Source organism: Saimiri boliviensis, chromosome 17 (assembly GCF_048565385.1).
Source record: "Saimiri boliviensis isolate mSaiBol1 chromosome 17, mSaiBol1.pri, whole genome shotgun sequence".
In the NCBI taxonomy this organism is placed as follows: domain Eukaryota; kingdom Metazoa; phylum Chordata; class Mammalia; order Primates; family Cebidae; genus Saimiri; species Saimiri boliviensis.
Genome location: NC_133465.1, coordinates 49126248 through 49139106, shown reverse-complemented (window position 1 = coordinate 49139106; position 12859 = coordinate 49126248). Strand labels below are relative to the sequence as shown.

Sequence of the window (12859 nt, the reverse complement as noted above, 5' to 3'; positions counted from 1 at the left end):
ACCTGAACTGTGAGATAGTGGTTGATGAGATAGAGAGGAGGACATCACTTTGATTTCACAGTACATTTGGATCTGAGTTTCCTGGCAGCCAAGGCAAAAAGAACATAATGAATTACATGCTGTTCAGCAGAGAATGGGAGGAAGTATGCCAGTTTTTCAAGATGGATTCCCATACCTGCCTCTCAGTACTTAATGCATCTGGCACAGAGGAGATGTCAGTCGACGCTTTGATGAATGTGGATTAGAAATGGACAGTGTCTTCAATGACAGTTTTTACAGCAAGTGAAGAAATAATCTTTATACAGCTATTTCTTATTTGTGCTCTTTGGTTAAATCCCAGGGCATAATATTTCCTTTTACCTGGTGGAAGGTGATTCTTCCTAGGACAAGTGAATGTGGTCCCCATATGCAACTTTGAGGGTTCTGACTTTAGGAACCGCCTTTGAGGAAGAGAACTTGGTTTTCCTAAAGGACAAAATGAGTAGCCTGTCCCCCAGCCCATCCTTCCTGAATATTTCTTCCTGATCCAGATGCTTGATTCGGGCTGGCCCCTTAACATGATACTCTTCTGAGTGCTTAGGACCCTGGTAATCTGTGGCTGGTTAAGGGTGTTTATCCCCACACCATATACCAGAAAGTTCTTACTATTGTCCCGTGGAATCTTTTCGGGTTGGCATAGAAAGGAATACAGTTTATCTGGCTGAGGAAGACCACTGATTGCTTTTTTTTTTTTTTTTTTTTTTCTATTTGCCACTGAAGGGGTTGGGCCCTAATGGTCTGAAAATGCAAATAAATAAAATTAATCCATGGCACTCAATTAGAGAAGAGCGCAAGGAAGTGTGAAAAATGCTGTGTCCTCACACCATCTTCTCCAGGGAGGGTGACCCTAGGGTAGACGGGGAAGGGGGCTTGGCCGCGTCTGTGGCAGATGAGGCAGGACTGAGCTGTAAGTACTGTGGGTGTCAGTTACTCACTGAAAAGTCACGGTGAGGAGTCAGTAACAGTAGTTTTGTTGATATTTGTGTTCTTACCCAAACATCTAGATTACTTATATAACAGATGGCTGCTGCCTGCCGTCAGTGCAGTTGGCATATCAAAAATAACACTTGAGTTAGAAATTGTGCTTGCCTTTACTTTTTGTTCCCAGGATTAGTTGTTGCTGTGTGTGTGCTGAGAGGCTGTTATGAGGACAGCTAGTCAAGTAAATAAGGAAATATTTAGGTGGGAAAGAGACATTCAGCCATGGGACCTGTCTATTAATTTTCTGATTTTTGATGGACTTCCTGACGACAGTATCCCAAATGGTTGAAGACCAGTTAAGAACATATGTACAGGCCGGGTGCAATGGCTCATACCTGTAATTCCAACACTTTGGGAGGCCGAAGCAGGCAGATCATGGGGTCAGGAGATCGAGACCATCCTGGCCAACATGGAGAAAATCCATCTTTACTAAAAATACAAAAAAAAAAAAAAAAAAAAAAAAAATTAGCTGGGCATGGTTGCATGTGCCTGTACTCCCAGATACTCGAGGGGCTGAAGCAGGAGAATCGCTTGAAACGGGGAGTTGGAGGTTGCAGTGAGCCAAGATTGTATTACTGCACTCCAGCCTGGTTATGGAGTGAGACTCCAACTAGAAAAAAAAGGAACATATGTGCAGTGTGTTCCCAAGTAGCTTTCTATTCTAAAGGCCGCTCGGTCCTCCCAAGTGTGGATGGTGGTCACGTGGCCTTTGATGTGGCAGTGACATGTCTGTGCTCGCAGGGAGAAGGGCCGCCTCACCTCAGCCCTCCTTGTGCAGGTGTTCATGCGTGCCCTCTTCCACTACAACCCTCGGGAGGACCGGGCCATCCCTTGCCAGGAGGCGGGTCTGCCCTTCCAGCGCAGGCAGGTCCTGGAGGTGGTGAGCCAGGATGACCCCACATGGTGGCAGGCCAAGCGAGTCGGGGACACCAACCTTCGAGCCGGCCTCATCCCCTCCAAGCGGTTCCAGGAGAGGTGGGTCTGGGGTGTGTCTTGAAGGGCTGGTTCCAGAGTGGCAGAGACGCAGGTACGTGACAGACCCCCGAGTCTCTGCCCTCACAGCCAGAGGGGCCTGCTGAGCCTTGTTCCTCCAAGGTGAGTACCAGTTGCACGTGTATTTCGTCTTCTCTTCTCGTAACTCGTGGTGATGGCTGTTTGAGATTTCAAGGAATCTGGGCCAGACGTGATGGCTCACACCTGCAATCCCAACACTTGGAAGGCCAAGGCGGGTGGATCATGGGGTCAAGAGATCGAGACCATCCTGGCCAACATGGTGAAACCTTGTTTATACTAAAAATACCAAAATTAGCTGGGTATGGTGGCGCACGCTTGTAGTTTCAGCTGCTTGGGGAGTTGAGGCAGGAGAACTGCTTGAACCCAGGAGTGAGAGTTTGCAGTAAGCTGAGATTGCGCCACTGCACTCCGGTATGGTGACAAAGTGACACTCTATCTCAAAAAAAAAAAAAAAAAAAAAGGAATCTATGGAAATTTATGTTAAGTTAAGGTGTGTGGGTGTGTGGGGTGTGTGTGTATTTTATTTTATTTTTGAGACTGAGTGTCACTCTGTCACCCAGGCTGGAGTGCAGTGGCGCAATCTTGGTTTACTGCAACCTCCACCTCCTGGGTTCAAGCAATTCTCATGCCTCAGCCTCCCGAGTAGCTGAGATTACAGTTATGCACTACCATGCCTGGCTGATTTTTGTATTTTTAGTAGAGACAGGGTTTCACTATGTTGGCCAGGCTGGTCTCAAACTCCTGGCCTCAGGTGATCCGCCTGCCTTGACCTCCCAAAGTGCTGGGATTACAGGCATGAGTCACTGGGCCAAGCCTAAGTTAATGTATATTTTAAATGCATGCTTAGAAAATGTTGAGAAATAAAATATAAAAATACAGAAGAGAGGCTGGGCATAGTTGTGGCTCACTCCTGTAATCCCAGCACTTTGGGAAGCCAAGGCAGAAGGTTCCCTTGAGCCCAGGAGTTCAAGACCAGCCTAGGCAACATAGTGAGACCTTGTCTCTACAAAAAATAAAAAATTAGCTAAGCGAAGTGGCACATGCCTGCAGTCCCAGCTTCTCAGGAGGCTGGGGTGGAAGGATCGCTTGAGCCCAAGAAGGTCAAGGCTGCAGTGAGTGATTATATACTGCACTGCAGCCTGAGTAACAGAGTGAGACCCAGACTCAAAAAAAGAGGACTATGAAAGAAAATTCCCCAAGTCTCACTCCTATCTAAACAGCATAGTTTATTTCCTTACTGTGCTTTTTATGTGAGTGTTGCATACAGAATTTGGGGTTTTGCTTTGTATGTTTATTTTTTTAACATTTTGGCATGAGTATTTCCCATATTACAGCACCATCTTTGTAACGTGATTTTAGTGGCTGTATACTAACTCATCAGGAGTCGCGCCATTCTTTCCTAGGCGGCAGGTATTTGGGATGAATTGAGCTGGCCTCGTGCGAGGCATCTTGTGGGCTGCTGTGAACCCAGGGTTTCTGCCCTAGAAGAGCTTATAGTTCAGTGGAAAAGCCAGATACTCTTCAAACCAACAGTTTATATAAATGTGACGGATGCGTGAGAGGAGGATATGATGCTCTGTGAGTTCATATGAGGGGGCTGTGCTCTCATCCAGGAATGCAGGGAAGGCTTCTTGGAGGAACTAGCTAGATGACGTCACTGCTTTCCTGTGGCTGCACTTTCATTAGGTTGTTCTCACTGTTATAAGGCTGCAGTACTTACCTTGCAGGAAGACTGTTCCTCATATTTCAAATTCTTTCTTTTTTTTTTTTTTTTTTTGAGATGGAATCTCACTCTGCTGCCCGGGCTAGAGTGCAGTGGCACGATCTCAGCTTACTGCAACCCCCACCTCATAGGTTCAAGCGATTCTCCTGCCTCAGTCTCCTGAGCAGCTGGAGTTATAGGGGCCCCACCACCACACCCGGCTAATGTTTTGTATTTTTAGTAGAGACGGGGTTTCTCTGTATTAGCCAGGATGGTCTTGGATCTCCTGACCTCATAATCCGCCTGCCTCGGCCTCCCAAAATGCTGGGATTACAGGCATGAGCCACCGTGCCTGGCCTCAGATTATTTCTCTAGACTTCCAAGAGAGTCAACCTTGAGTCAGAGGGTGGCAGTCGTGACTTCCACTGTGGGTTGTAGCCCTCGCGTCTTTTGGTGTGTGGACTGTGGCGAGGACAGGATCTCAGGGTTCACCCATTTCAGTGACCCTCAAGGTGTGGCCCCCGGCTGGGCTTCAGCATCACCTGAGAACTTGTTAGAAATACAAATCCATGGGTCCCACCCAGAAATTCCACCTTCTAACAAATGTTCCGGGTGACTTCGAGGTGCTGGAGTCTGAGAATGAAGCTCTGTCTCCTCAGGGGAACCCCAGACCCATCTGCAGTTTAGGATTCACAGGTCTTGGCAACATCTTACCAGAGGATGTCGGGGAGGGCACTTCAGCTGCATTTTTTTTTTTTTTTTTTTTTTTGAGACATAGTTTCACTCTGTCGCCTAGGCTGGAATGTAGTGGTGCGATCTCCACTCACTGCAGCCTCTACCTCCTGGGTTCAAGCAATTCTCCTGCCTCAGCCTCTCGAGTAGCTGGGATTACAGACATGTGCCCGGCTAAGTTTTGTATGTTTAGTAGAGATGGGGTTTCACCATGTTGGCCAGGCTGGTCTCGAACTCCTGACCTCAAGTGATCCTTCTGCCTTGGCCTCTCAAAGTACTGGGATTATAGGTGTGAGCCACTGTGCCTGGCCCTTCAGCCGCATTTAAATGTGGAAATTTAGACATGTCCAAGAGTCCCACCTCTCCACTAACAGGCACATTGGACGGTGTGCCAGGGCTGAGCCTTCCATGGGGGGCAGGGTGTTAAATTAGGGTCACTTCTGTCCTCGGCCTCTCCTGGGAGTCATTCTGCCATTTCCAGGCTCCCTCAGAGATGGGGAGGCTGGGTAGGGATAGAGAACGGGCCGCCCCTCCTCAGAAATTGGCCATAGGAGAATAACGACCAGCTGAGGACCATACGCTGCTCTGCAGCCCTGTGTAGGGATCTGGGTGAGCTGGGTGAGCTATTTCTGGAGCAAGAGACTCAGCTTCTTCCTCCAGGTGAACCAGTGAGCCCTGTGAAAGTGTCCTCTTCATTGGAACTTAGCGCAAACCAGGAGGCCCTCGGAGTGTCCAGTGTGTGCCTACCTGTGGGATCCAGGCCTCGGTTTCCCAAGTTTTCCAAAAGGTTCTTTTCAACTGGTTCTCTGGCCCAGCTCATAGGCCCTCCCATCCCCTTGTGTCCCTGCAGACGACTGAGCTACCGGAGAGCCGCGGGTACCCTGCCGAGCCCTCAGAGCCTCAAGAAGCCCCCCTGTGAGTAGACTGTCAGGGTGGCGCTCCTGGAGGGCCCGGGGTTAGGATGTGGCGGGGGCTTCAGGCTGGGAAGAAGCAGGCACTGGGCTAGAGGGGGCGTCAGGGGTCCTGTCTGAGCTCTCGGACTCCAGAGGAAGGAGGGGGTGGGGAGTGGGAGGTGGGACAGATAGTTCCTGGAGAGGAGCTTGCATATTTGGAGTCCATAAATGATGCTGGGGGGTGTATTAACGCCTTTCTCAAAATGACGTGCAGACGCGCGCGCGCGCGTGTGTGTGCGTGTGTCCCCACAGCTTTCGTTAGATTCCCAAGGGCTCTCTGACCCTGAAAATGGAAGAGGCACCGGTGTTGGAAGGGAATGGCGAAGGCTGTGTGATCCCGTGCCTCCGTGCGAGGGCTGCCGGATTGCCGGACTGAGCAAGCAAAGGATGCCCAATTGAAACTTGAATTTCAGATAGATGACAGATTGGTTTCTAGTATAAGTTTGTTTTTATTAGATTATAAGTGTGTCCCGTGCAACATTTGGGACATATCCTAAGAAGTTACTTGTTTTGTTTTTTTTGAAATTCAAGTTTCAGTGGGTGTCCCGCATTTTATCTGGCAACTCTACACTGTGTAGCCCTTTACCCTTTAGAAAACACGTCCCCCTACTTCTTGGAGCCCTGGGAAGTAGGTAGAGTCAGGTATCTTTTCCAAACTGGGAATATGTAGGGTGACAAGGTTAAGTGAGCAGAGGTGGGGTCACGTTTTCTGAAGGCCCGTGATCAGAGCCCCAGGGTAGAGCCCCGTATAGAGGAAGCTTTTCCAGGGCATGGTCTCTCTGGTATAAACGGCCTGAGCAAGAGCCCAGTGACAGCACGCAGCTGGCCTGCAGCTCTGCTCCACCCTGCTCCATCCTCGGGCGTCTGTGTTTTCCAGGGCCCGTCTTTAGCCCCAGAAAAGAGAGAGTGGGTCCTCTTCCCACTGCAGGATCCTAGAGTGAGCTGCTCCCTGGGCCCCTGACAATGGCTGCTTTGCCAGACTTGCTGTGAGGTTGGAAGGGCTGCTGAGTGCAGTGGCCTTGAGGTGCTTGGCCAGTGATGAGCTGCCTTTCTCTGGGCTGCTAATGAGACACACACAAGAAGACTAATTAGAGCAGATCTTGGGGTTGAATAATGGACCACAGCTCAGATCACAGGTTCGTTGGAGGAAAGGGAGAGAGGCCAGATGGCGGGCTCCTCAGGCACCCGGGCTGTGGCTGCCCTCAGCCACAGGGTCCCCGCTTCCCTCCACTAACACTGTCCCATCTGTCTTTTGTGCAAACCGCAGATGATCAGCCTTGTGACAAAGGTAGGCCCAGGATCTGTCCGCTGTGCACAGGCACGGCCCCTTTTCCATGGACCGTCTGGGGCCTGAGGGGCTCATGTTCTTTCCCCATCTGGGCAGCTGTGTGCCTCACACTGTCTGCACATCTCTTCCTGCTCTGCCAGCCAGACGGGGCTGTTCCTTGAGGCAGGCAGAGCTGGTGGAGACAGGGTTCAAGGCCTTGGGGCCCCTACCTGCCTGCCTGACACACAGGGCCCGGCCTTTCCAGGACGAGGCTGTGCTGTGATGGGGCTGGGTGGGAGACACAGGGTGGGGGGCGGGGCAGGCAGGAGCAAACCCTCCCTCATTCACGGGGTCACACTGGGGACTGGGGAGGGGCCTGCTGGCTTAGAATCCCCCTCACGGCCTGGAGAGGCTGTTAGGGATCTAAGCATGGAGAACTGAGCCAAACAGAAGACCTTGCTTTCTGCGGGTGGCCAGGACATGGGATTTCTCCTGAGCTCTCCCAGAGACACCATCCCGGGGGGCTCTTCCTGCCTGGCCCATCCAGGGGCAGGGTCCCCTGGGCCGGGTGTGTCTGGCAGGACTCACTGGCTTCCCTCCCTGTTTGCTTCCAGAGACCTGTGACTGTGAGGGCTACCTCAAAGGGCACTATGTGGGTAAGTGGCTCCCCTGACACCCCCATGCACAACCTGCCCCACCTCAGCCTCCAGAGTCAGGGAGAGGTCAAAGCAGGGTGATCTGAGCCCCAGGAGTCCTTTGGAGCAGCAGAGCCTGTGGGACCCCTGTCTCTCCGCTGGAGCGGGAGCTGAGCCTGTCTAGGCATTGGGCTCCCACCCAGTTTTTACCCAGCCTTGGGGCACAATGCCTGGCGGGAAGGGCACACACACCTCAGCGTTAATACCAATTCTATTATCATCATCATCATTGGAGTTTATTCAGTATTAACGTCACCACCACACAGCGGGGCTGTTTATGGCTCTCCAGAGCCCCTTTCACTTTTTATTTTGGTCAGTTTTTTGAAGGTCTTAGAGATAGGCAAAAAGTTTTTTTTGTTGTTGGTTTTTGGTTATTTTTCAGAGGCAGGGTCTTGCTCTGTCACTCACGCCGGAGTGCAGTAGTGACATCGAAGCTTGCAGCAGCCTCAACCTCCCAGGCTCCAACGGTCCTCCCACCTCAGCTTCCCGAGTAGCTGGGACTACAGGCACCTGACACCATGCCCAGCTGATCAGAAATATTTTTTTGTAGAGATGGAGGGTCTCGCTATGCTGGTTTCAAGCTCCTGGCCTCAACTAATCCTCCCACCTAAAAAGTTTTTAAACTTTTTTAACAATTATTTTTTGAGACACGGTTTTGCTCTGTTACCCATGCTGGAGTGCAGTGGTATGATCACAACTCACTGTAGCCTCAGCCTCCCAGGCTCAGGCGATCCTTCCATTTCAGCCTCCCCAATAGCTGGGACTACAGGTGCATGCCACTACACCTGGCTAATTTTCATATGTTTTGTAGAGACAGAGTTTCACCACGTTGCCCAGTTGGTCCTGAACTCCTGGGATCTGCCTCGCTGGGATACAGGCATGAACCACTGTACCCAGCTCCTTCACTTTTATTTTGAAGTAATTTCAAACTTACTGAAATGGTGTAAGAATTGTACAAAGAACGCCCAAGTACTCCACTCCAGATTCACCAGCTGTGGCTGCTTTGCCACGTTTGCTCAATTTCCTTTCCCACATCTGTACATTTTCTTTGCCTGAGTCATGTGAGTTGGAGACATCATGTCCCTTTACCCCTAAATGTATTTCCTAAGGCCAAGGACTTTCTCAGGGCAATGATCAAATTCTGGGAATTTAAAATGCATCCAATTCTATTATATACTGTAACTAAAATGGTATTAGTTGTCCCCACCAAATGCTTGTCCCCACCAAGCATTTGGTCCAGGATCCAATCTAGGACCACACATGGTATTTGTAGATTCATATCCTTATTTCACAGATAAGGAAATTGAGGCTCAGACAGATGAAGAGGGGACTTGTCCAAGGTCAGGCACGGGCCAAGTAAAACTGTGACCTCGAGCCCTAGTTTGTGGATGTAGAGATCACCCATTCATCTTATTGTGTTTCCCGAACAACCCCTTCCAGTAGCAGGAGGAGGTTGGGAGAAGCCAGTGGGACTCAGTCCCATCTCCAGGTCTGGCCAGGTAGAAAAAGTCTCTACTGGGAGATCCTGGGACAAATGCCATGGTGTCCCTCTGCCCCTCCTCCCAAGCTGGTCTTCGGAGGAGCTTCCGGCTGGGCTGCAGAGAGAGACTGGGCGGCTCGCAGGAAGGGAAAATGACCTCTGGAGCTGAGTCTGCAGAGCTGCTGACTTACGAGGAGGTGGCCAGGTACCAGCACCAGCCCGGAGAGCTGCCCCGCCTGGTGGTTCTGATTGGTAGGTGCCATCCTGGGTTCCCAGGGAGTGATCTGGTTTCCTCCCTGGAGCAGGTGGGGAGGGAGCTTGGCAGGGACCCTGGTCAGCCTTTCTCTTGTTTCCCAGGGTCTCTGGGAGCCCGACTGCACGAGCTGAAGCAAAAGGTGGTGGCCGAGAACCCACAGCACTTTGGCGTTGCTGTTCCACGTAAGAAGGGCCCATGTGGGGGGGTGGGGTGTGTTTATCCGCACACACGCAAATATTTCCTGGGGGCTTAAGTCTCCAGATTAATCCAAATCCTTACTTTGGGTTTAAAGGATCACCAGGCACTGCCTGCTATCGGCAAATGGTGGGACAAAGGCGTGATGGGAAGAAATCCACTTTCGGTGGTCCTCTGAGACCCTCTGAGGCAGCAGCTGGAGGACCACTTGCTTGGCTCCTGCCTAGGGTGGGAGGTGAGCCCAGAGCCCATCGTAGGCAAAGCGGCGCCTCAACCTGACACCAAGGGACCCCCGCAGTCGGGGGCATTCCTCCTCATCACAGTGAATCTTGACTCCTTTGGCCCCTGCCCTCTGCTTGGATGAGAGGGCAGGTCAAAGAAGCCACAGAGCCCCGAGAGTGGTGTTTCTTGGCACTCCCTTATGGCCAGATTCCAGTGTGTCAAGGTGGTTGGGTACATCCCTGGGTGATGCCTCCCCTGCCAGTTCCTGAGGCTTGCTGCTGTTAGGGGTACCCTGGGATGTCAAGCTCCAGTGGGCAGCGAGTCCTGGTTCTAAATATGATAAGGAGGATGAGGAGGAGGAGAATGAAGGTGCCAGGTACTACACCAAGAGCTTTTATGTGCAGTCCCTGGGTCAGCCCTCCCAGTACCGCTGAAAAGAGAGATTGTTATCATCCTGTATGGCAGCGGAAGACAGTGAGGCCTAGAGAAGTTAAGTAACTTACCCAGTTGGTAAGTGGTGGAGCCAAGAGTCAAACTCAGGCATCCCGTCCCAGTCATGTTCTTTTTTTTTTTTGAGATGTAGTCTCACTCTGTCGCCCAGGCTGGAGTGCGGTGGCATGATGTTGGCTCACTGCAACCTCTGCCTCCCGGATTCAAGCGATTCTCCAGCCTTAGCCTCCCAAGTAGCTGGGATTACAGGCACGTGCCATCACTCCCGGCTGATTTTTTTTTGGTATTTTTAGTAGAGACGGGGTTTTATCATGTTGATCAGGCTGGTCTCGAACTCCTGACCCTGTGATCCGCCTGCCTCGGCCTCCCAAAGTGTTGAGATTACAGGCGTGAGCCACTGTGCCCTGCCCCCAGTCATGTTCTTAATGAGGGTACACAGTGGCCTCTCACCTGCTGCCTGCTACTTCATGTCCTTGGCTGCCCCTTTCCTTTCTGGGACTCACTCTCAGTCCCCTTGGCCTCAAAGGAATGCAGTGTGAATGCCTGGTGGGTACTGAGAGGGGCGCTGTGGTGGTGACAGTGGGCCTTCTCAGAGTGTTCTGGGGGAGGGCAACCACCAATCCTCGCTTTGGTCACACCGCTCTCCCTTGGCCCCTGGGCCTAGCACCTAGTCTGTGGGTTGTCAGAGCTGTCTTCCAGAGCCCAATCTGAAGTGGCAGGGATGTGGAGAAGGTGGTGGCGCTGGGGAGGCCTGTGATGGACCTGGAGGGCTTTAGGGAGCCACAGCCTTCCAGATTTCAGCTGGACTGAAACAGGACATGCAGAGGTTGCTCACACACCGATCGTTCAGAACCCCCTGGATCCATCCCCTGGGGAAGGGGGTACCCGGATGGTCAGGCCCACCTGCTTCCAGGCACTCCACAGATAGGAGACTTTCCTCCTTGGTTTTAGAAACTGAGGGAGTCAGGGAAGCCTTCCCAGAGGCAGTGACTTTTGTGGTGGGTTTTGAAGACTAAATAGGAGTTTTCCAGGCAGAAAAGAAAGGACTGGTTCTCTGCATGGAGGAAACAACCTGTGCAAAGAGACGAAGCAGTGTTAGGGACTTGGGAAGTTAGTATGGATGATGTGGTGGAAAATGGAGCTGAGTCAGAGACTGGGCAGATCACGCAGGTCTTACATACTCAGCTAGGGTGTTTAGAATGTAATCCGTAGACAATTAAAAGTTTTTAAGCAGGGGAATGACGTGGTTGGAAAGTGACCCTAGCAGCTCTACAAGAGGTTGTACTGAGATGCCACGAATAGTACACAGGGCATCCCCTGAGTGGTTCCCATGCATCGGAAGGCACAGTGACCCAGGATCCCATTTTTTCTTTTGGAAAATACTGTGCGGCGTTGTGTGTGCTCTTGCTCTGTGGAAGACCTCATTTTTCCCAGAAGTGTGCATGTTAATTCTGTTATGGAAATCAATGAGAAAACACCATGCGTTTTGACATTTTTGTTTGAGAGCCAGCCTTGCTGAAACGTATCCAATCCATACAGGGATGGCCTGTCTTCCTGCCTCCTTTTTCTCAAGATGAGAACTAATTAACTAAATAATTAAAAGCACACACTAGGGTCAAATGTATGTGTGGCGACTTTGTTCTCAAAAAAGAAAAAAAAAAATGAAGAATTAAAAGCTAGGACCGGGGGTCCTGTTAAGTGATTCTTTAAAAGCCACAGCATTGGCCAGGCGCTGTGGCTCACACCTGTAATCCCAGCACTCTGGGAGGTTGAGGTGGGTGGATCACCTGAGGTTGGGAGTTTGAGACCAGCCTGACCAACATGGAGAAACCCCGTCTCTCCTAAAAATACGACATTAGCAGGGCGTGGTGACGCATGCCTGTAATCCCAGCTACTCGGGAGGCTGAGGCAGGAGAATCTCTTGAACCTGGGAGGTGGAGGCTGCAGTGAACCGAGATCATGCCATTGCACTTCAGCTTGGGAAACAAGAGCGAAACTCTGTATAAAAAAGGAAAAGAAAAGAAAAAGCCACAGTATCAGGGAGTCAGTGAGCAGAGTGGTTAAGGGTACAAGCTGGGCATTTGGCAGAGGGACTGATTCTGGCTGTGGGTCACTGGGCACAGTGCTGAACCTCTCTGTGCCTCAGTTTTCTCAGCTGCAAAAGGAAAGGCCTCCTTTTGCCTACATCAAAGAGTTGTGTGAATCAGGAAAGGTACAGTGCCTGATACAGGGACATGCGATCAGGTGGAAGTGCTTGGTTTCGACACACAGAGCAGCCCTGAACTGAATGAGCACCTAAGCCCGTTGCTGTCCCCATGTGCTGTGCTGCGATATCTCTTTGCCCAGCTTTCCTTCTTTCTTTCAAAGATACCACCAGACCCCGAAAGAGCCATGAGAAGGAAGGAGTGGAATATCACTTTGTGTCTAAGCAAGCATTTGAGGCCGACTTACATCACAACAAGTACGTTGCTTGATGGGCTAGTCGGCCCCCCGGGAAGCTGCGTGTTTTCCTATCTGCCCCGTATTCCGCTGGAGCTCCTGGGAGGGCTCCCGGAAAGGATGGGGGAAGGGGACAGCAGTGATGTTAGGAGGTCCCCTTTGCTTCGCTAATTTAGGAAAAGCTCAGGAACTAAAGGTCTTTTCCCCTTTGGTGGTGTTTTAGGTTCCTGGAACATGGTGAATATAAGGAAAATCTCTATGGAACCAGCCTGGAGGCCATTCAGGCTGTTATGGCCAAAAACAAAATTTGTTTGGTGGATGTGGAGCCGGAAGTGAGTTCCTGGGCCTGCTGGCCATTTCGGGTTAATGGAATTTATATCCAGGGGATTGTATGTCTTACGTAACAGTTAACCTCAGTCTAAGGAATTTTTAGT

At 51.0% G+C, this 12859-nt stretch overlaps 1 protein-coding gene across 1 annotated transcript in view; it reads left to right on the top strand.

Moving 5' to 3' along the window:
• The window catches only part of MPP3 (MAGUK p55 scaffold protein 3), a 36492-nt gene that overhangs the window by 10313 nt on the left and 13320 nt on the right, over positions 1 to 12859 (top strand). Inside the window, exons 11-18 of the mRNA XM_039476915.2 lie at positions 1799 to 1995; positions 5319 to 5383; positions 6689 to 6709; positions 7303 to 7344; positions 8951 to 9115; positions 9221 to 9301; positions 12354 to 12447; positions 12649 to 12757. Of these exons, the coding sequence (XP_039332849.2) occupies positions 1799 to 1995; positions 5319 to 5383; positions 6689 to 6709; positions 7303 to 7344; positions 8951 to 9115; positions 9221 to 9301; positions 12354 to 12447; positions 12649 to 12757 (774 nt within the window). The remainder of the gene's footprint in view (positions 1 to 1798; positions 1996 to 5318; positions 5384 to 6688; positions 6710 to 7302; positions 7345 to 8950; positions 9116 to 9220; positions 9302 to 12353; positions 12448 to 12648; positions 12758 to 12859) is intronic.